General features: G+C 39.5%; 1 protein-coding gene across 2 annotated transcripts; it reads right to left on the bottom strand.

The window, feature by feature from the left end:
* Positions 1-210: 210 nt before the first annotated feature.
* Positions 211-24,071, bottom strand: LOC119802829 (mas-related G-protein coupled receptor member B4-like). Of its 2 annotated transcripts, XM_038313976.1 has the most exons (3): positions 23,982-24,071; positions 16,910-17,096; positions 211-1,933 (listed from the first exon to the last, which is right to left on the bottom strand). In XM_038313976.1, exons 2-3 carry the CDS (start codon positions 16,918-16,920, stop codon positions 901-903), a joined length of 1,044 nt encoding a protein of 347 aa, XP_038169904.1. In that variant the 5' UTR covers positions 16,921-17,096; positions 23,982-24,071; the 3' UTR covers positions 211-900. The 2 variants fall into 2 exon arrangements, with proteins under 2 accessions (XP_038169904.1, XP_038169905.1); XM_038313977.1 differs by lacking the exon at positions 16,910-17,096 and having other exon boundaries at positions 23,982-24,065.
* Between the last annotated feature and the right edge of the window lie 693 nt (positions 24,072-24,764).

The following is a 24,764-nucleotide window of genomic DNA, read 5'->3' on the forward strand; positions in this document are numbered from 1 at the left end:
TGTAATATTTTATATTTCCTTGATTACATGATTACATATATATATATATGTGTGTGTGTGTGTGTGCACATATTTACATGTATACATATATGCATGTACACACATATTATATATACATATATACATATACATATTCATACACACAGACATAGACACACACACACACACACACACACATATATGGAAGTTAAAAAACTTATCCTGACAATAATCCCCACAGAACCAGTTCCTGGCATGAGAAACCTCCTTTTGAATGGTTAGTCAGTGTAGTCCTTGTGACTCCCAAAACAATATGGATTATAGATGTAATCAATGGTTATTTCTTAGTGGATGAGAACATACTTCACATTTAGGTCAAAGGACTCAGATGATCTGATCTTGATGTAATTTCTTTCCTGTGGTAAGACTTTCATGGTTCCAGAAAATTACTATACAAATTGCCAAGGGAAGGAAACAATTAAGTCATACCAAGCTTCAATATTCATGAAGGAAACTGGGATTGTGGAAATTTCAATTAATTTTTCTTAACATTTAGAAAATAACTTGTGGAAAATAGGGACATTTCTATAGAATATACTATTCATTTAATATTTATCAAGTTCAATGACCAAAGAAATCACAACCTTCCCTGCACTGCTTTGGGCCTTCTTTGTAGGGAAGGGTTTGTTTATACTGGGAGCTGTTCTGGCCTCAAGCGATTTGGTTACAAAGATTACATCACAAGCAGATGCAGTGAGCCCACATAAGAAAGCTTTAAGATGCTGTAGTCAGTTTCTGTTTAACAAGCCCCATTTCACCCTATTTTTACAAAATGGCTGTTTTCTCAACCAATTGAAAAAGGTTGTGAAAATGGCCCCTTTAAATAGAGTCCATATTGATTTTCAAAACAACAGTGTGTGATCAAGGACTCACTCCACTGCTACACCAGACTGTTTCCTGTTCTCCAGGATTTCTTGAAGAACCCCTTTCTTCACCTTCTTCCTCAGGAGTGTCCTGCATGGCTCTCTGCAGTAGTGACTTCAGAGTCTGCCTCTTGAACCTGCGGTGCCTAACAGAGCCAACAAGGAAATAAATGATGGGGTTGGTACAGCTGTTAATGCAGGATACAAAAATTGTCATTTGTATAGTATGGCAAGGGAAAACTTTATGCAACTCCTCAAACCGATGTAAGAGGAACCAATAGATACCAAAGGGCAGACCAAAGAATAAGAAGACCAGCACCGTGAAGGTAATGGTCACACACAACCTGGTCACAGGAATTCTTTGTGAGCCACAGAAGATCCTGACCAACAGGGCCAGGCTAGATCCACAAAGAACCACAGATAATACTATCACAAATGCAGCAGTGATAAAATTATAACTCCTACAGAAAGAATGGTTATAATTGTAATTTAGAAGGCCGCAATCATTCCCTAACAGGAGAGTCAACAGTAGAGAGAAGGCCCAGAGCAGGGCACATATGACACCTGATAAGTGTCTTGGTCGTTGGCAGCGATACCAGATGGGCCACAAAACAGATAGGCAGCGCTCAGCACTGATTGCTGCAATAATACACATACCTGCAAGGTAAGCAAAGATGAATACATTGACAAAATAGATGGGCATACCGAAGTACATGGCATGGAAATAAAAATGGATATGTTTCAGGGAATGCACAGTCAGAAAGCTGAGGGAGAGAAAGTCAGCCCCAGCCAGGTTGAGGACATAAACAGAGAAGGCATTCCTTTGTATGTGGAAGCTCAGAAGCCATAGCACTATGGCATTTCCTGCCAGCCCAACCATGGCAATGACAGCTTCAAGAATATACAAAATAATGCGGATGGAGCCAATACAGGGTAAGTTTCTAGTGTAGTACGTTTCATTTATTGTTGTGGTGTCAGTGCTCCAGGCTGGGGTGATGGGATCCATGCTTGGGAATTTTCCACTTGCGTTCCTGCAAAGTAAATTGAGATATGAACACATGCTACTTTCTGTCAAGACCACCTGGCTATGGCAGAGTATCTGGCACAGTTTCATAAGGAAGGGAAACAGGTTTGCAGAGATGAAGCAATTTATCCAAACTCCCACATTCTAGAAACTTCATTTAAACCCAGTTTGTACTATTCAGTCTATCTGCAGACCAATGCCTTTAGTGATATTGGGGTGGTGGATGGTACCAGTACAGTTGCTAAGCATCTTATGCTGTGTTTGGAAGAGACAGAATTTCAAAACTAACTTTTCTGTTCCAGGGCTGAGGTTCCTTCTCGGGTGTAGGAATATGGAAGATCCTGGCACAAGTCATAGCTGCACTCAGTCTCTGTAAGGGGTCTATTAAAAGGGAAAAATGGAATAATGAAGAGAATGGGACTTCTTATGAAGATCTGTGTGTGAGCAGTCACACTTCTTATGCAAGAAGGGCTAAGCCTTCATTTTATAATATGGAAACTAGAAGGCAGAGAAGCCTTGAAGGACATCAGGCACTCTTCTGTTTGTAATTATGTCACCATCATCGTGTTATCTATAGGGTTACAGTGGAAAGTCAAGAACTATGACAAATGAGCAAATGAACCCCAGTTTCAAGGGCTGTTGAAAATTTGTAGTAAATGTTCTGGCCGTTACTTGTGTTTCATGCGAAGGCACAGGTCTCTGACATGAAAAGTGTGGAGTGTGCTGCAGAAAAAATAGAGAGCTCCTCCATTTGGGAACAGTGTCCCAACCTCCCAGAAGAGCTTTGAGGTCTATACATGTGCACAAATGATCTGGAAAAGAGAGCACGATAGCTGGACAGGTAGTATCTACATAGAGCTTTCTTTCCACTCCAATCCTTTTTACAGACAACCTTAATAGGCTTCTATTTCTTATGCCTAAAGTCACACAGGCATCTGAAGAAAAGACAGCTTTACTTTTGCACACTGGGCAGGGCTGCAGAAAGAGGCCTGTTCCTGGGCTTTCAGTAGGTTAGCCTGAACAGTATATACATAGGCAGCTTTGCATCACAAGATCCTTCTGGATAACTTCTTTTTTAGACAGGCCTTCATGAAGGAGAAAATATCTGAGAGTGTTGAGACAGAGATTCAGGATAAGTGAAAGCATCCAGAAGACATAAAAGCTAACCTCACACTTGGTCTTTGAAGGAAATCATCCAGCAAACTCAATTGTCTTTACCAAGATTGTAGCATTCTTTCTTGAAGATTTGATCATCCCATAGGAACACACATTTTCCATTTGGGGGACCATCTGGGGCATCAACTAATTTGGGATTCCTCTTTGTTTGCTGTGAATATATTGCATTGGTTAATAAAGAAGCTGCTTTGTGCCTGTTAATAGGACAGAACTTAGGTAGGTGGGGAAAACTAAACGGAATGCTGGAAGGAAGAAGGTGGGGTCAGAGAGAAGCCATGGAGTCTCTGCCAGAGATATACATGCTGAAACTTTGCTGGTAGGCCACGACCTTGTGGTGATGCCCAGATTAATGGAGATGGGTTAAATTAAGATGTAAGAGTTAGCCAATAAGAAGCTAGAGCTAATTGGCCAAGCAGTGATCTAATTAATATAGTTTCTGTGTGATTATTTCAGAGCTAAGTGGCCAGGGATCAACAAGTGGCTCTCTCCTCCTATAGTCAACAGCTTAAAATTGGCAGACTGGCACTAGGTAAGCAGCCAGCACCCCCCCATCCAAGTTTGCTGATGATAGTAGCATGACAGTAGTGGGTATAAGTGCTCTCCAATGGGCATTTCAGCTTCACGGAATGGAACAAGGAAGCAAAATGGGATCATTTCAGGTTCAGCTGTAATTGTGACTGGTTTTGCTAGCCAGTGTTTTTCTAGTCAATGGAAGACAGTGGTGCTGAGGGAGACTTGAACTGTGGGAGCCTGGCTCAGTTGGTTTCAGAGGAGGAGAATGTTAATATGTGTCCTAGAAATTATTCTTGTGGTCTTTTGGTAAAGAATATGGCTAATTTCTGCCCTTGTCCAAAAAATATGCCTCAGTATAATTTGACGAGTTTTTGATTAATTGCATTGACAGAGGAACTCTCAAAACAGCCTTGTATCAACTCTGTTCTGTGGTTTTTAGAGTTCACTCCTATGAAGAGCTAGAATGAAGAGCCTGTGTGAGTGCTGGGACAGGGTGGTGAGTGCAACCACGCTGGAGTTCCTTTTTTCAACAGCCTGCCTGCAGCAAGGTAGGCCTTTTGTCTGAGAGGACCCTAGCCAGCAAGGGGTCCTGATCCTGCACCAAAAGATCCTTCAGGAAGCATTTGGAGGAAGAGATAGGCAGGCGCCAATGCAAGAATTCTTCCAACAATCTTAAAAACAACATGAAAACACCGGAACCCAGCGAAATTACAACATGAGGACTTGAACATCCTAATCCAGAAGTAATAGAAAAAATTCACTTTATGAAACTGATAGAGTCCCTTAAACAGGAGTTGAAAAACTCCCTTAAAGAAATGGATGAGAAGAATTACAAAAAGTTTGAAGAAATGAGTAAATCTGTAAATGATACCCTAGGAAACCAAGAAAGAACAATCAAACAGATAATGGAAACAGTTCAAGAGTTGAAAACTGAAATGGAGGCAATGAAGAAAACACAAAAGGAGGTCCGGCTGGATATGGAAAATCTAGGTAAATGAACAGAGACTACAGAAACAAGTATAACTAACAGAATACAAGAGATAGAAAAAAGAATCTCAGATTCTGAAGACACCATCGAGAAATAAATGCACTGATCAAAGAAAACAGCAAATCCAACAATTTCTCATCACAAAACATTCAGCAAATCTGGGACACAATAAAAAGACCAAACCTAAGAATAATAGGGGTAGAAGAAGAAGCAGAATTACAGCTCAAAGGCCCAGAAAATATAGTCAATAAAATTATTGAAGAAAACTTTCCCAACATAAATAAAGACATTCCTGTGAAGTTTCAAGAAGCATACAGAACACCGAATAGACTGGATCAAACAAAATTCCCTCGCCATATAATAATCAAAACACAAAACATACAGAATAAGGAAAGAATATTAAGAGCTGCAAAGGAAAAAGGTCAAGTAACTTATAAAGGTAAACCCATCCGACTTATACCTGACTTCTCTATAGAAACCATGAAAACCAGAAGGTCCTGGATAGATGTACTGCAGAAACTAAGAGACCATGGATGAAGCCCAGACTACTATACCCAGCCAAGCTTTTGTTCACTATCAATGTAGAAAACAAAATTTTCCAGAATAAAAACAAATTTATACAATATGTAGCCACAAATCCAGCCTTGCAGAAAGTAATAGAAGGAAAATCACAAACCAAGGAGTCCAACAAGGCCCACAATAACTCAGACATCTAGCGACCCTTCACCAGCAGAACTAGAAAAAGGGAAACACACAAACTCTACTACAAAAAAAATTACCAGAGTTAACAACCACTGGTCATTAATATCACTTAATATCAATAGCTCTAAGTGCCCACATTAAAACAATGGAGAAAGCTCACATTGGAGACTTAACAGCACAGCTAAAAGTTCTAGAAAAGAAAGGAAACTCACCCAGGAGGAGTAGAAGATTGGAAATAATCAAATTGAGGGCTGAAATCAATAAAAATAGAAACACAGAAAACAATCCAAAGAATCAATGAAACAAAGAGCTGGTTCTTTGAGAAAGACAACAAGATTGGCAAACCGTTATCCAAATTAATCAAAAGGCAGAGAGAGAACATGCAAATTAACAAGATTAGGAATGAATAGGGGGACATAACCACAGACACAGAGGAAATTCAGAGAATCATTAGGTCTTACTACAAAAGCTTGTATGCCACAAAGTTGGAAAATGTAAAAGACATGGGCTTGATTTTAGATAAGTACCACTTACCAAAATTAAATCAAGACCAGGCGAACAATTTAAATAAACCTATAAGTCATGAGGAAATAGAAGCTGTCATAAAAAACCTTCCAACCAAAAAAAGGTCCAGGCCCTGATGGTTTTAATGCAGAATTTTATCAGAACTTCCAAGAAGGGCCAATACCTATTTTCCTTAATGTGTTTCACAAAATAAAAGTAGAAGAGTCATTGCCAAACTCTTTTTACAAAGCTACAATCACCCTGATACCAAAACCACACAAAGACCCAACCAAGAAAGAGAATTACAGAACAATCTGACTAATGAACATTGATGCAAAAATTCTCAATAAAATTCTGGCAAACAGAATCCAAGAATACATTAAAAAATTATCTATTACGATCAAGTAGGCTTCATCCCAGAGATGCAGAGCTGGTTCAACATATGAAACTATATCAATGTAATCCATCATATAAATAAACTGAAAGAAAAAAACATATGATCATTTCATTAGATGTGGAAAAAGCATTTGACAAAGTTCAACACCCCTTAATGATAAAGGTTTTGGAGAGGTTAGGGATACAAGGATCATACCTAAATATAATAAAAGAAATATATAGCAAGCCAACAGCTAATATCAAATTAAATGGAGAGAAACTCAAAGCCATTCCACTAAAATCAGGAACAAGACAAGGATGCCCACTCTCATCATATCTCTTCAATATATTTCTTGAAGTTCTAGCAATAGCAATAAGACAACATCAGGAGATGAAGGGGATTCAAATAGGAAAGGAAGAAGTCAAACTTTTGTTATTTGCAGATGATATGATAGTGTACATTAGTGACCCCCAAACCTCTACCAAAGAACTCTTACAGCTGATAAATAGCTTCAGTGAAGTGGCAGGTTACAAGATCAACTAAAAAAAAATCAGTAGCCCTCCTATACACAAAGGACAGAGAAGCAGAGAGGGAATTCAGCGAAACTTCACCTTTTACGATAGCCACAAATAGCATAAAGTATCTTGTGGGTAACTCTAACCAAGGAAGTAAAAGATCTATTTGACAAGAACTTTAAGTCTTTGAAGAAAGAAATTGAAGAGGACACCAGAAAATGGAAAGACCTCCCATGCTCTTGGATGGGTAGGATCAACATAGTAAAAATGGCAATTCTACCAAAGGCAATCTATAAATTCAACGCAATCCCCATTAAAATCTCAACAAAATTCATCACAGACCTTGAAAGAACAATAATCAACTTTATATAGAAAAACAAAAAACCCAGGATAGCCAAAACAATCCTATACAATAAAGGAACTTCTGGAGGCATTACCATCCCTGACTTCAAATTCTTTTACAGAGCTACAGTAATAAAAACAGCTTGGTACTGGCATAAAAACAGAGAAGTCAACCAATGGAATTGAATAGAAGACCCGGATATTAACCCACAGACCTATGAACACCTGATTTTTGTCAAAGGATATAAAAGTATGCAATGGAAGAAAGAAAGCATCTTCAACAAATGGTACTGGCAGAACTGGATGTCAACCTGTAGAAGAATGAAAATAGATCCATATCTATCACCATGCACAAAACTCAAGTCCAGATGGATTAAAGATCTTAATATCAATCTGAACAAACTGAACCTGATAGAAGAAAAAGTGGGAAATAGTCTAAAACAGATGGACACAGGATACCACTTCCTACATATAACCCCAGTAGCACAGACAATAAAGGGCAACATTGAATAAATGGGACCTCCTAAAACTGAGAAGCTTCTGTAAAGCAAAGGACACTGTCAATAAGACAAAAAGGCAACCTACTGATTGGAAGAAGATCTTCACCAACCTCATATCAGACAAAGGTCTGATGTCCAAAAATATAAAGAACTCAAGAAACTAGATTTTAAAATGCTAATTAACCTAATTAAAAAATGAGGTACTTATCTGAACAGAGAATTCTCAACTGAAGAAGTTCAAATGGCCAAAAGACACTTAAGGTCATGCTCAACCTCCTTAGCAATCAGGGAAATGCAAATCAAAACAACTTTGAGATACCATCTTACACCTGTCAGAAAGGCTAAAATCAAAAACACCAATGATAGCCTTTGCTGGAGAGGTTGTGGAGTAAGGGGTACACTCATCCATTGCTGGTGGGAATGCACACTTGTGAAACCACTTTGGAAAGCAGTGTCGTGGTTTCTCAGGAAATTCGGGATCCAGCAATATCACTCCTGGGTATATACCCAAGAGATACCCTATGATACTACAAAAGCATTTATTCAACTATGTTCATAGCAGCATTATTTGTAATAGCCAGAACCAGAAAACAACCTAGATGCCCCTCAATGGAAGAATGGATAAAGAAAGTATGGAATATATACATATTAGAGTACTACTCAGTGGTAAAAACAATGACAATCTTGAATTTTGCATGCAAATGGATGGAAATAGAAACCACCATCCAGAGTGAGGTAACCCAGACCCAAAAAGATGAATATGGTGTGTACTCACTCATTAGTAGATTCTAGTCATAGAACTGAGCCTATATTTCATGATCCTAGAGAAGTTAGGTAGGAAGGTGAACCCAAAGAAAAACATGTAGTTATCCTCCTGGATATTGGAAGTAGACAAGTTTTCCAGGCAAAAATTGACAGCTTGGTGGTGGGGGTGGGATGGGAGTAAGGGGAAATGGGGAGAGAGAAGTTATAAAGGGAGGATGGGGAGAGCTTTGGGGAATGGGACATTTGGGATGGAGGAAGAGTGGATATGGAAGCAGGGAAGTATTTATCTTAATTAAGGGAGCCATTTGAGGGTTGGCAAGAGATTGGACTCTAGAGGGGTTCCCAGGTGTCCAAGGAGATGTCCCCAGCTTGTTCCTTGAGCAACTGAGGAGAGGGGGCCTGAACTGGCCCTTAACTATAGCCACACTGATGAATATCTTGCATGTTACCAAAAACCTTCATCTGGTGTTGGATGGAGATAGAGTCAGAGACCCACATTGGAGCACTGGATTGAGATCCCAAGTTCCAAATGAGGAACAGAATGAGAGAGAACATGAGCAAAGAAGTCAGGACCGTGAGGGGTGCGTACACTCACCGAGACAATGGGACTGATCTAATAGGCGCTCACTAAGGCCAAGTGGACTGGGACTGATGAAGCATGTGATCAAACCGGACTCTCTGAACGTGGCTGACAAGGAGGATTGACTGAGAAGCCAAGGACAATGACACTGGGTTTTGATTCTTTTGCATGTACTGGCTTTGTGGGATCCCAGTCTCTTTGGATCTTCACCTTCCTAGAACTGGATAGAGGGGGGAGGACCTTGGACTTCCTACAGGGCAGGGAACCCTGACTTCTCCTTGGACGGGAGAGGGAGGGGGAGGGGCAATGTGGGGAGGGGAATGGAAATTGGAGGATGGGAGGAGGTTTAAGTTTTGTAAAAGTTGTATAATTTAATAAAAAAGAGAAAAAAGTAAAAAGATCTATCTAACTGAAATATATCTCTGTATATCTAGAAAACCTATCTAATATGACTACAAGTTTGATTATTATAGATGACTATCTATTAACAAGTATTTCTTAGGTATACATTACTTAAGTAATTACATTTTAATAAAATTACATTTAATTAATTACATTTTATGTGAATTGTATAAACTTAATACTTTTTAAATGAGATTTATAAACAAGAGCAGAAATACAAATAAACAATATAACATAATAGACCTTAAATCTGTATCAATAGACCAAGATCCATACCAATGCAAAGTATTCATCTCTATATCATATCCTCCTTTATGTGAAGACAAACACTTATAAACAATCATTTTGGGAATTTGAGAAAAAAAAACAAAGAGCTAGAATGAAAAGAAGCAAGCTAAGTAAGAAAACATACAAAATGTACAATTTGCAGAGAAAAGGGCAACAGGAAGTGAAATGGAGCTAAGTCCTGTGTTCAAGAATGTAAACAAATTAAAGGAAAGACTGATATTAAAAGAAATAATGCGAGTGCTAACTTCAGCTAAGATTCCAACTTGTGAAAAGGAACTAAAGAACCACTTAGATCAAAACATGGTGGTATGTGTCCTTCATCTCAGCATTCAGGAGACAGAGGTAGGTAGTTCAAGGTCAGCCTGGTCTACAGATTGAGATTCTGGATAGCCAAGATTAGGCAGTGAAAGAAACTACAAAAGTCAGAAAACTAGTAAAGTTATAGTTGAATGAGGGGGTCATGTTATAGCCTTAGCAAGCAATAGAACTTGGCAGCTTTGGCCTTGTGGTTCCAGCTTTAATGTCAAGGATAGAAGAAAGGTTATAGAATCCCCCTTTGCAAAATCAGAAAGTATCTGAGGCCAGGCATGTGTCAGGGATGTTTCTGAATGGAGGCCAAGAGAGACCATTGTGTGAAGCTGTGAATGTGGAACCTGGATTGCTTTGGAGACCCCAAGATGTTGGAGATGCCAGAGTTGTAAGAAACCTGCCAAGGAAAGCTGCTAATGGGGAGTTGAATTAGCCCAAGAAAAAGAAGTATGTTGTAGTCAACAAAACTGAACAGAGTTGGAGACCTGAAAAGTGTTTTGGCATTGAACATGGAGATGAAATTTTTAGAGTTTTCCCAGCTTGTTTTCCACCTTGAATTGGCCCAGTTTTTCCTCACTGTGCTCCTTTTCTCCTGTTTTGGAATGGTAATGCATATCATGTACCATTTTATGTTGGAAGTATGAAATCTCCACTTTCATTTTGATTTTACAGGAGTTTTAGTTAAAAGATTTTCATGAGTCTTAGAAGAGACTTTGCACTTTAGAACAAGTTTGAAACTGTTATAGACTATGGGGACGTCTGAAGTTGTACTAAATACACTTTGCATTATGATAAAGATTATTTGTTGAAGATTCTTTCTTTTTTACATGACATAATTTTAGCTTCTTTGTAAAAATCAGGTGTTCATAGGTGTGAGGATTATTATCAGGATCTTCAATCTGATTCCATTGATCTATGTGACAGTTTTTATGCCAATATAAAACTCTTTTTATTACTATAGCTCTAGTGTAGAGCTTGATGCCTCTGGAAGTTCCTTTATTGTACAGGATTGTTTTGGCTACACTAATTTTTTTTTTCCATATGAACTTGGGTATTGTTCCTTCCAGGTCTGTGAAGAATTGTGTTGGAATTTTGATGGTGATTGCAATGAATCTGTAGATTGCTTTTAGTAAGATAGCCATTTTTACTATGTTGATCCCTCTTATCCAAGAGCATGGTAGATCTTTCCATTTTCTAATATCTTCTTCATTTTTTTCATAAGGAATCCACAAAGATGACACCAGCTAAGACTAAGCAATAGTGGAGAGGATGCCTGAACTGGCCTTCTTCTGTAATCAAATTGATGACTACATTAATTGTAAACATAGAACCTTCATCCAATAACTTATGGAAGCAGATTTAGAGATCCACAGCTAAGCTCTGATTCAGAGCTCCCAGAGTCCAATTGAAGAGAGGGAGAAGTGATAATATGAGCAAAGGGTCAAGATCATGATGGGGAAACCCACAGAAATAGCTGATCCAATCTAGTTAGAGTTCGCTGACTCTGGACTGACAGCTGGGGATCCTGAATAGGACCAAATTAAGTCCTCTGGATGTGGGTGACAGTTGTATGTCTGGGGCAGTTTGTGCAGCCAATGGTAGTGGGATCAGGATTTATTCCTAATGCACAAACTGACTTTTTTGAGCCCATTCCCTATGGAGGGATACCTTACTCAGTCTAGATACAGGGGTGAGGGTCTTAGTCCTGCCTCAGTGTGATGTGACAGACTTTGTTGACTCTCCATGGGAGGCTTTACCCTCTCTGAGGAGTGAACGGTGGGTGGAGTGGGGATAAAGTGGAAGAAGCATGAGTAGGGGGAACTGAGATTCATATGTACAATAAAAGATTGTTTAAAAAATAAAAAATAAAACAATTTGTGAAACTTTTTTTAAAAAGGTGTAAACCTATGGGGCCAGGAAGTGGAATATTGTGGTTTGAATAAAAATGATCCCATAGTTTCTAAGGGAATGGCACTATTAGGAGATGTGGTCTTGTTGGAGTAGGTGTGGCCTTGCTGGAGAAAGTGTGTCTCAGTCTCTTCCTGCTGCTTGTGGACCTGGATGTGAAACTCTCAGCTCCTTCTCTAGCTCTGTGTCTGCCTGCATGCTGCCATCATCTCTGTCATAATGATAAAGGACTAAACCTTTGAATCTGTAAGCCAGCCCCAGTTAAATGTTTTCCTATGTAAGAATTGCCATGGTTGGTGTCTCTTCACTTCAATAAAACCCTAAGACATTGTCCATAACAGTTCACCCAAGAACCATGGAATACATATCCTTGTCAGCAACCCATAGAAATTTTTCTATATCATATTTTAGGTCATAAAGCAGTCTTAATAAGGATAAAGGAAAATTACAATGAAGCGTGCAACAATCTAAAGTCATCCTGATGATGTCTGTCTCAGGTAGGTGCAAACCACACAAAGTCCGGCTTGGGTCCTCAAGACCTGGTCTGGCAGGAAGATGTCTATGGCTTATCTGATGCTCTCTAGCTCAGGTGGGTGCAAGCAACCTCCAGGCCAGCCTGGTGGGTCCCGTTATGACAAGCATGTATGTGGTGGAGAAATGGGAGAATAGGAGGAACAGAATGGTTCATGTGCTGTGGAAGAGTTTAAAGTATTTATTAATATGCTGATGTGGGAGGTTTTCCTGCCAACCAGGGCCATGGTGGAATGTGGGCCAGGGCTCCTGCCAGGGGCCATGTCTGGGTCCATGGATCTACCAGAGCCAGAGCCTGTGTAGCCTCCCATGGCCCATGTAACCAGAGGACCATGTGGATGCCCAATGTCTGGGCTGCCACCCATGGCCATGTGGGTGTCTAGGAGCCGTGCCACCAACATAGCCATTCAGATCTGAGTGGCCTGTGCTGCCATACAGTGCCATAGTAACATCCAGGCCTGAGGTCCTGCAGAGGGCCTTGTCTGGGTCCATGGCCCTACAGCAACCAGGGTCTGTGTCAGTGTCTGTGGCTCCTGCTATAACCAAGGTCTGTGTGATTACTGGGGTCTGATCGGTCACCTGAGACCATGTTGGTACTCAAGGGCCATGCCAAATCTGGGGCCATACAGACCAAAGTGGCATATTCTGCTATTTGTTGTCATGGCGATATCTGGGTCAGGGTGGTAGCTAGCAGGGAGCCATGTCTGGTTTTGTAGCCCTACAGCAGCGAGGGTTTCTGCTGATGCCCATGGTTCCTTTCATCATGAGGACCATGCAGATTCCTGGGGCCATGCTGGTTTCTAAATGACATGCTGCCACTGGGGGCTTGCAGATCTGGAGGGCCTACATCACCCTTTGGGGCCACGGTGACATCCAGACCTGATCTGTTGCTGAGGACCATGTCTGGATCTTTGTATGGTACCAACACATCCAGGGTCTGTGTTGCCACCAAAGGTTACACAGAAGCCTGGGACTGGGGCTGCAACCTGTAGCCTTTTTGGTGTCTGGGAGATGTGTCACCACCAGAGCTGTCCTGATCTGGGTGGCGTGAGCTTTCACCCATAGCGAGGATGTCACCCAGGCCCAAGTTGCTACCAACGGCCATGTTGGGTTCATGGTCATGATGCAGCTGGGGTCTATGTTGGTGTCTGTGTGCTGTGTCATCTCAGGGGTATATAGGATTTGTGCCTGATGAAATCAGGGCCATGTTGAGTCAATCCCACCCTTCACTGGCCATGTTTTTTACTGGACACTGCAGAAAGAGTGGTGGCCCTGACCCTCATGGGTGAGCTGGTCCCCACACTTGGGAGAGATGGCCCCATCCCTCCCCACACATTAAGTGAGAACTGACTCTGAAGGCATGAGTGTAGGGGAGCTGGCTCCACCCTTTATCTGAGAGAGTGTTCCCAGGGGCCTAGACTGACCAGCTCAACACACACCCAGACCCACAGCTGGACCTGGGATTATCCTACCCTACCATGTTCCCCATCTAGGACCTGTTGGAGTCAACTTTGTTGACTCCCCATGGGAATCCTTACTCTTTCTGAGCAGCAGATAAGGGTGGGGTGGAAGGAAAGGTGGAACAGGAGGAGGGGAGGGAGTGGGAATGAGGATATCTCTGTAAAATGAGAAAAGATTATATTAAAAATTCTTAATAAAAAAGAGAAAGAAAAATTCCAAATTTAAATTTTAAACGGTAAAAATCTCTTTATATCCTTTATTTAAAAACCATATATCCTAGAAATGTCTCAGTGCATCAGATGGTGATTATGGAGTGTATTTATATCCTCATCCTCAGAGTATGTGAGACCTTGACACTGTTTAATCATGAAAGAGTGCACGCATGATGAATCACATATGAATTAAAAAGGGAAATGTGACAAAAGTTATTGACCAGCATTGCAAAGTGATAAAGAAATTCTCAATAATCCTAACTCTTTTTGTCAATAGCCCCGAGTTGACAAATTATTTCCAATTACTCATGTGTGGACAAATCATTAAAATACTGATCATGGGCAGGGCACTGTAGTAAAGACCCAGCTGAGCTTAGTTAAGCAGCAGGACACACTTAGGTCCACAGCCTAGAGATGCATGTGGTTCTGAGATGATTGCTAAGCAGGGGAAGGAGCCAGAAGGAAGGGAAGGTGAAGTCTAAGTACTGTTGCAGGAAGGGAATGGAAAATGGATATGTCTAATGCGGGACTGCTAAGTGGAGTGCAGAGATGAGAAAGAAGCCTAATATAACATTAGCCATCTCCATAGTCTCTTCTAGAAGAAGGTAGAAGATGGAGAGCTTCCTCTGATGACAAAAGGTCTCTGTGCAGACTGAAGAGCAGCTGTGAAGGTACAGGAATTGTAATACAAAAAGGGATGGATAGGCAGTTGTAACTAGACTCTATTTAGTAGAGGAACAGGACAAGCTCATATGTTGACTGAACAAATTCAATCTTTAAAAACTTAACTATATTGTCATGTTGAATCACCATACAGTATGTGATGTAAAAATGGATGTTTTTTCCAGTTTTCTGAGGATGAAATTGTAGCATAAAAAGATGACAGTGTGAATTCTCACAGTGTGAGTCCCAATCCAGAAAAACTGCATCAGTAACATGTTCTCTCTCTCTCTCTCTCTCTCTCTCTCTCTCTCTCTCTCTCTCTCTCTCTCTCTCTCTCTCTCTCTCTCTCTCTCTCTCTCTCTGTGTGTGTGTGTGTGTGTGTGTGCATGCACATGTGTGTGTACACATGTTTGTAGATGTTACAGGCAGATGTCAAGGCTTTCTTCAACAGATAACTAACTTACTTTTTGAGACAGGGTTTCTGAATGTCTGAATGAACATGGAGCTCACAGACTCAACAGCAGACCAATAAACTCCAGGGATCTTCTGGTTTCTACATCCCCAGTACTGGAGTGATGGGCATGCCTTGCCAGACCTGGATTATTCTAGAGGCTGGAATTCAGGTTCTCATGCTTGTACCACAGTTGCTTTTTAAACTAGTCCATCTACTAGGAAAGAATTACTTCCTTGACAAACCTGTGTCCAACACAACACTCTGTGTTTATAGATGTGAATAATGGGAAATCACAGGAGACTTACCCACACCATAAACAAGACAGCAGGCACAAGTGTGGTTGAATAAAACTCCTAACTAAAAAACTTGTGAAACAGCAAGAGAGAATTCAAATGGGACTGAGGGCGGAGGTGGTGGACATCAGCTACAGTCCGCATAAAAGTGGTGATGGTGGACATGCCTTCCTTAAACAACATTTGTTGTGATGTCCCTTGGGCAAAGCAGGGTTAAATGTACAAAAGGCAGTTCCTGATATCACATTGCTACCATATCCTTGAGTTTTTTTCTCTGCATCTCATATGATGTGTTTTTTCTCTCTGTTCTCTGCTTCACTTTCCCCTACTTTTGAGAAGATGCCAAAAATCTCCCTATGATCCCATGCTTGAGAAACTTTCAAGACCTTTATAGACTGCCAGACAGAACAAGTGTGTTAACTTCTCTATTACTGAATTATCCGAGTTTTTAATTAAAAGGGATCCCAGTTTGCATTCTGGCTGGATCAGATGGCAAAGCATTAACCAAAACTGGAGATTCAGAGATGAGTAGAGAAATGCACCAAGCACTGCTCCTCTGTGTGTCTTCCCTTCTCCGACATGTTGCTGTGGCTGAGAGTCTATGATCACAGCCTGCTGCTGCCCATTTAGGTCTGTAGAATACTAATGCTGTTTTTTTTCTGTGTGTCTGATGAGGTGCAGTTGCCAATCCACTGGTAGCAACTTTCTTGGTAAGGTATTCTTCTACAGTTTTGTATTTGAGTAGGCATTCTAATGCTATGGCAAATAAGAACGATATTTCCCTGCATAAATTTTAGTCGAATCTTATTTTTGATCAAAATGGGTGAGTCCTCTCACAAAAGCAGCACTAGAAGAATGAAGTACAAACAAGACAAACATCACTCTGGTGGAGATGAGGGAAGAAATGATCTGATGACAGTTAAATCTAGAAACCTCACGGTGGATGAAGACTTTCAAGTGAGGAAGATTTTCCTTCCTCTTTGCTCCCTGACATCCCTCAGAAGTGCCTTATCTGACCCCTAAGAGCAGTCCTTTTCTCTAAGTTTTTTTTATTTGAGGCCATTGTTGACATTTCAATGACACAAGAGAGCAAAAGACAAGATGTTTGAGAATTGCATTTTCTACACCCACTCCTGGTCAGCTGTGTGTTTGCAGTAGCAATGCTTGTCTAGGCAACTAATTATCCCTTCTTACTGCTGACCTATAACTGTGACCTCTCTTCCCCCTCTCTCATCCCCTCTCTCCTGGGAAACAAAATATGCACATAATATTCCTCCTCAAAGAAATAACAGACATGAATATGAATGATTTGGGGGATAATAAGAAAACCCTGTTTTAGCCAGGCCATCTCTCTGCTTTAAAAGGAAGCTCTGTTTCAAGCCTTCCCAGGAGAATTCCCTGAACCCTATATGTTGCATTTTGTGGTAGCAACACAGGCAAATGGATACAGAGAAAACTCGAAGACAGTAATTCTTTGAACATTCTCGTAATATAATCTTACCTTTCTCCCATCTTCAGGGCTACAGGTAGAGAGCTGACCAAGGCTGAAGAAGACTCTTACACAGATTTGTTCTAGACTCTGCTTCCTTCTTCTGGAATTGGGATTTGCCTTAAAGAGCTGAGTAAACGTTTCTGACCCAGGTGAGGCTTTTTAAGGTGTTGAGCAGACCTTGTGATTTGCAGTATATCTAGTGAGAACAAGCCACACACAAGAAACCTTTGAGTACAGATGCTCACTAAGATGTTTTTGGCATCTGCCCCATTTCTACTTTCATATCAGCCTGTCCCATCCCATCCATTTAGGTCTACCTGTGTCCAAATAATTACTCTTCCCTCATTTATAGACCAACCCCCGTCACAGGTTGCAACATCAAGTAGTACCAGCTTGGGTTGTGTGAGTGCATAACTGAATCATCATCATATCATGACTCACATATCAGCCTCTACCATCCCATCCTAACTGAACAACCTACCTGGAATAACTGTTCTCTCCATTAAGGGCCAATCCCCACCACAGCTAGCAACATCAAAGCATGTCAGCTTGGGGTCTGTGACTGTATAACTGAAGCTTGAGCAGACCATGTAGCCTTGTAGTGGTCTGCATGGTGATGATGTGTCACTCTTGGTCCTTCTTCCACGGCAGTGCTGCACTCAGGGTGGTTTTCTTCCAGATGGCATTGAAGCTGACAGTCCTTGTGAGTCTTCTGCAGCTGTCCTAAGTTCCACCTCTTACACATCTTCACAATTTTATTACTAGTGAAGAACCAGCTGCCTCTATTTTAATCTTCAATGTCAACTTATAGTAAAGACAAACTAGGTTCCATCCTGTTTATGATTAACCCTCTGCTTCTCAAGGATTGGGTTATACCCCACCTGTAATCTTAAGTACAAATGTTTCTGTACTGATTGTTCCAGGAATGCTATTCTTGTCCTTGTTCAAAAAAGTTATTTATAGCCATCTTGCAACACTACCTCTGTTTCAAAAGGTCACATGAATACCTGTGATTACCTTATTATGACTACTTGTTCTGATTACCTTGTTTCAATCACATGTTATGTTCTGATCCTTTAACACTGCCTATTCCCCCTATTTGGAAACTCCATATACCTAAGTTCTGTAAAATCCTTGTCCTCCTGACATCCAATGCTGAATTCTCAAACCCCATCATAGGGGACAGCAGCTCTTGTACATGAAACAAAATGCTTTCATTATTATTATTATTATTTTTATTATTATCATTATCATCATCATCATCATCATCATCATCATCATCATTATTATTATTATGGTTTTTTTCGAGACAGGGCTTCTCTGTAGCTTTTGAGCCTGTCTTGGAACTAGATACAGAAAGGATGCTACATACTTGTCAAAAAAGAAAGCCACCAGAAGGCTAATGCAATTCTATACATTTATCCATCAAACACAAGAATATACAAGTACATAAAAGAAACAAAATTGGCTACATATGTGCACATAAAGCAAGTCTCAACAGAAACAAGAGAATTGAAATAATACCATGCAACTATGGATTAAAGCTGAATATGAACAACAGAAAGTTTACATACTCATGGAAACTGAACAGTGCACTATTGAATGAGAAGAGATTCAAGAGAGAAATTAAGAAATAAAAATTTTCTTGCCCAAATTATGAGTGATGATGGAGGCTCTTCTAAGGGACAACTTCATTGAAGTAAATACCTACACTAAAGTTAGAGGGATCACATGTTAGAACCTTAAGTGAAAGTTCTAAAGAAAAGGGAAGAAGAAATGCAGGCTACTAATGGATGGCAAGAAATAAACAAGCTTTGAGCTAAAATATAAAATATAAAATAAAACAATAGAAGAACCAATGAATTAAGACCTGATTCTTGGAGAAAAGTCAATGAAATTGATAAACCACTAGCCAAATTAACTAAAAAGCAAAGATAGAATATCCAAATTCACAAAATTAGGCACAAAATGGAGCATCAGGACATCAGTAAAAACAATCATATTGACATACTTTAAAAAATGTATACTCCACCAAATTGGAAAACTAAAAGAAATAGAAATTATCTCTATATATACCCCTACCATAGGTAAATTATGATCAGAGAAGCTACTTAAAGAGACCAATAGCTCCTACAATAGAAGAAGTGAATAATTGTTTCCAAACTAAAAGAAAGCTAAGGACATGATAGATGCAACAAAGAATTCTATGAGATTTTCAAGAAATAATGCCACTATTCCTCAGCAGAAACAGAATGAACATTATCTAATTCTTTGTATGAGGATACAGAAACCATGATATCCAAAGCACAGAAAGACCCAAAAAGAAAGAGAATTGCAGACCAATTTCATTTGTGAAAAAAGATGCAAAACTATTCAACAAAATGCTCATAAGTCACATTTAAGAATGAATCAAAAAAAGAATAAATTAAAAATAACTTCATGGTGATCAAGTAGTCTTCATTCCAGAGATAAAAGAATAGTTCAATATATAAAATTAAAAATGCTTCTACCATATAAACAAAATAGAAAGGATTAAACCACATGACCATCTCCTCAGAGTCATAAAAAGCTTTTTAAAAAATCCAGCACTCTTCATAATAGCTTCTAGAGAGACTAGAGACACAGGATTCATTTCTCAAAATAATACAATTTACAATAAGTAAACTCACACTAAATATGCATGAGAACAGAGAGAAACTCAAAACATTTCCACAAAATTAAGAAATAATACTATATTATGCACTCTTTTTATACATATTCAATATAGTATTTCAAGTTTCATCTGGAGAATAACAGAAGTGTCTGAAGAAAAATTTGAAAGAAAGATCAAAATATCCTTATTTTCAAATAAGAGAATTGCATTCATAAATGACTGTTCTACTCACAGTTCTATTCCTTTGAAGAGATGATGACCAAAAGAAAACATTTAATTTGGGTTTGCTTACACTTTTAGAGGTTTAGTCCATTTTTTAATCATGGCTATTACATAGCAGCATACAAGTAGACATGATGCTGGAAAAGCTACTCAGAGTTTTACATTTGATCCACAGGCAGTAGGAAGAGAGATACTGGTCCAAGTTGAGTTTTTGAAACTTCAAAGTCTACCCTTACTGACAAGCTTCCTCCAACAAAGCCAAGCCTTCTAATCCTGCTTAAGTAGTTACATTTCCTGACAACCTAGTATTCAAATATATGAGCCTAATGGGGCCATTGTTTTTTTTTTTTTTTAAATCTCCATTACTCTAAAAATTCTACCAGGAAACTTTTCATGCTGACAATTTCTGCAAAGTAGCTCAATATAAAATTAACTCATGAATAATAGTAGCACTTCTATATACAAATGGCAAATGGACCAAGAAAGAAATCAGGGAAACAAAATCTTTCACATACTCTCAAAAAATAAAATATTTTGGGGGTAACTCTAACTATTGAGGTCTGGTGTAGGAGAGTCTTCAGTCTATGTGTTGCTTTCATTGACTGAATAAAGAACCTGCCTTGGCCTTTTGATAGGGCAAAATTTAGGTAGGCAGAGTAGACAGAACTGAATGCTGGGAAGAAGAGTCAGGGAGAACACACAGATCTCCTGCCTGGGATGGACACTGGTTAAAATCTTGCCGGTAAGCCACCGTTATGTGTCAATACACAGATTAATAAAAATGGGTTAAATTAAGATGTAAAAATTAGCCAAAAAAGTTAGAGCTAATGGGCCAGGCAGTGTTTAAATGAATACAGTTTCTGTGTGATTATTTTGGGTGTAAACTAGCAGGTGATCAGGAGAGAACAAAGGACCCTGCGCTTCCTACAACAGATTGGCACTCCAAAGTGGTAAACCAACTCCATGTAAAACCTGAGAGGACTTTAAAATTAATTCTAGAAACAAATACAGAGTTTAACACAACTTCTTGCTGTTTGTTGGCTGCTTTCCACAGCTCCTAGAGAGGCTTTCCTAATTCAGCCATAACAGTAAAAAAGCGGCAGTGGAACTCTTTTCCATTGCTGGTAAGAATGGAAACTTGTACAACCACTTTGAAAATCAGTATAGAGTTTTCTTAATAAATTGTAAATCAACATAATGCAAAACAGAAATACTACTCTTGGGCATATACCCAAAGGATGATCAATAATATTACAAGGACAATTGTTCAACTATGTTTATAGTAGCTTTATTTGTAATGTCTAGACCTGGAAAGAACTTAGGTGTCCCTCAACCAAAGAATGAATAAAGAAAATGTGGCACATTTACATGTTGGAGTCCTACTCAGTGATAAAAAACAATGGCATCTTCAAATTTGCATATCAAATGAATGGAACTAGAAGAAACCATCCTGAGTGAGGTAAGCCAGACCCAGAAAGATGAGTATGGTATGGACCCACTCTCAGATGAATATTGTCTGTAAAGCAAAGGAGAAGTAGCCTGCAGGCCAACACCCCAGAAACCTAAGAAAGAAGGATAACCCTAAGAGAAACATACATAGATCTACCCTTGGAAGGGGAAATAAACAATATCTCCTGAGAAAATTGAGAGTATGGCAGTGTTAAAGAAAGGAAGATAGAAGGGAAATAGGAGAGGAGAAACTAGAGAACTAGAGTAAAGAGGATTGTCAAGATGGAGGAAGGACAAGTGACAGGAAACAAGGAAAGAGACATCTTGATTGAGGGAACCATTATGAGGCTAGGAAAAAACCTAGCACTAGAGAAATTCCCAGAAATCCACAAGGATGACCCAGCTAAGATATTAAACGATGGTAGAGAGAGTGCCTGAACTATCTGTACCCTGTAGTCAGATTGATGACTATCTCATGTCATCATAGAACCTACATCTAGCAAGTGATGGAATTAGATACAGAGAACTACAGTGGATCATTGGGCTGATCACTGAAAGTCCAGTAAAAAAAATGGTTCAAGTGAGAATATGAGCAAAGAGGTCAAGATCCTGACAGGAATACCCACTGAAACAGCTCACCTGAGCTAATGGAAGTCGTCCAGCTCTGGCCTCACAATCAGGGAAGCAGCATAGGACCAAACTAGGCCTTCTGAATGTGTGTGACACAGGTATGGATGCAGCCCACTGTTGGACCACTGGAAGTGAGACCAGGATTTATTCCTGATTCTTGTTCTGACTTTTTGTAACTGATTCTTTCTAGAGGGATAACTTGCTCAGCCTAGATACAATGGGGAGGGCTTTGACCTTGCCTCAAAAAAGTCCTAGATATTGTTTATTCTCCAAGGGTAAGCCTTACTTTCTCTAAGGAGTGGATGAAGATTGGAGAATATGAAGAGAGCAGAGGAGTGGAAGTGGGAAATGGGTTTGGCATGTAAAATGAGAAAAGATAGCTTTTCAAAAAATAAATTGGGAAATATATTTCCCAAATCATATGTTTACATTACAGTTCATAATAGTAGAAAATTACAGTTATAAAGTAGTAACACAAAAAGTTTCATGCTTGGAGGGTCATTCCAACATGAGGAACTGTATTAAATTATAGCATCATTAGGAAGGCTGAGAACTTCTGGCCTTGAAGAATTAGGCATACAATCATGAATTGAACTGAATTTCTAACATTCTTCATGAGTTAAAATTTTAATGTGTGGGAAGGGGAGAGAAAGACAGAAGTGGAAACTGTGCTAAGTAGAGGGTATTGTGACACATATGTACATCTACAGGGTTTGAAGACAAAGATGGTCTCTATGTGGAGGGTAATAGAAACCCTTCTACCAACTGTTACCTCACTTGTGGAATACCAGTATTCTAAGAACAAAAAGAAAGAATTCCATGAGTTTAAGGACAGTCTGAGATATATAGTGAGTCCAGAAATTCCCAGAATGTTGGAACGGGTAAGCAAGCATGAAAAAGAAAGCTATAAGGAATGTGATACTCACTTTATAGACCAAACATACAAATTCTTCATGCAAAGCAGAGGTCTGAGACACAGACTAAAGCACAGAAAACTAATTCTGTGAACTAGAATGCTGGTTTTACTTGTCCTCTGGATGGTTACAGACATTCAAACAGAAGAAGAGTTCCAAATGAAAAGGACAAGAAGTGAACCCTAACACAACAAACTGTAGTGACAAGTGTCAAGGGCAGATGGCACATGAAGAATGCTGATGGTCAGAGCTGAATGGGCATGTGTTATTTTACTTGAAAAAATTAACCTGTCATTAAAAAATAGCACACTTCTGTAAAAATATCTAAAACTAGGACACCGTGTAAAGTTGTATTTAATGTCCTGAGAGCAATCAATTTCCTATCAAGCTGCTCACCCTTCCAGGTATGAAACACTAAGTACATATCTCTTGTCTTTTGCTATATTACAGACATGACCAAAAGTGATCAGTCTGGAAAAGGGTTTAGTAGGGATGAAAAAGGAAGTTAAAATGGATCAGATGGAGGTAAGAGAGGGGAGGGGAGGGTAGTAAGACTACATTGTACACAGAGATCAAGTTTTCAGATAAAAAAATAGTAAATGAGTTATATATCTGAATTATCACAACTACACCTACATCCACTGTAGAACCCAACACTTGGCTCAGATGATTCTTACTGTTGCTATATCTACATACTCCATTTGTTCTTCTTGGGTTAGAGTTGGGTTTAACATCATGTTTAATTTTCCATAAATGTGTATATTATTGATAAACTATACTTAATTATGTTCTTTTCAGTCACTCAGTATTAGACCATTTTTTTTGTACAAAACTGCATTTCCTCAAAAAAATGGAATTTCCCATTTCTGGAAACACAGGTGGCTGAGTTACTGAGAGAACTTGGCTTATATAGAGGGTACCTGTAAGTATATGGCTTGCCAAGTAGAAAAATGTGGCATAATTCTCACAATAATAGAATATTTGAATAGTTGAGATGAGAGAAGAATGAGGAGAAATTAAAGAAGTGGGCCCTGCCTTAACTCATAGCATTCCAAGCTCCTGAAGTCATGTCTGCTAACCCACAATGCTAGAGTAGCATTTGTAACTCTGATTCTTAAGAAACACCTAGACTTTTTGGATTCTCCACCTCAAGGTCACAGACTAAGAAAAACAGATAAAATCTTTGGGAGAAAGGTTTTAAAACACCTCTTACCTATATTCCATTTTTCATATGGGAGGTGGCAAGCTGGTCTGTGGTGAAGTGAAGTGTCCACTTAGTCAGTCATCTAAATGAAAGACTTCTGTAGCCTGGAGAATGCAGTGAGATTGGTGCTTGAGGAAGGCTAATAAATAGAGCAGAGAGACCTGTGGTTTCCTGTACTTAGATCTTGCATCTGAAGTGTCATGTGAACATCACCCCTTTGGGTCATGCTCTTCAGGAGACTATTCTTGACAGTTGACCTGGCTCTTATCTCTAATCTTCTGGTCATGCCTATTCTTAGATTTCCTCACCCTGTTAGTTTCAGTTGAAACAGGACCTACCTTTTAGACTAGTTTAGCTATTCATCTTTTTCCAGATATTCCCATGTGCTGAAATTATAGGCAGACTCCAAAACAGTATCAATGTTGGTAACAGGGATTATAAATCGGGCCCTTACAACTTCAGGATAAATATTTTTTCCCCTGAGTTATCTTTCCAGGACTATTGAGAAACTTTTTATCTTTATCTTCCCCATCTTCACTGGGTTTTGAGTTAGTGTGTTACATTGATTCTTTGATTGGTTTCTTGATAAACAGGGAGCAGGATGATACAACTTAGAGAATGTTTTGGTTCTCTGCATTTTCAGCTTTGCATATTGCACAGGGTAAAGTGATTGACTTCTGATATACAATGATAAGTAGTGAGTCATCAGGCAATTCTCCTGAGTCCAGGCTACTCCCCTACCACCTACAGCTGTATCAGAAAGCCCCAGAAGCACAGCCAACATCTGCAATG

Source organism: Arvicola amphibius, chromosome 12 (assembly GCF_903992535.2).
Source record: "Arvicola amphibius chromosome 12, mArvAmp1.2, whole genome shotgun sequence".
Lineage (NCBI taxonomy): Eukaryota > Metazoa > Chordata > Mammalia > Rodentia > Cricetidae > Arvicola > Arvicola amphibius.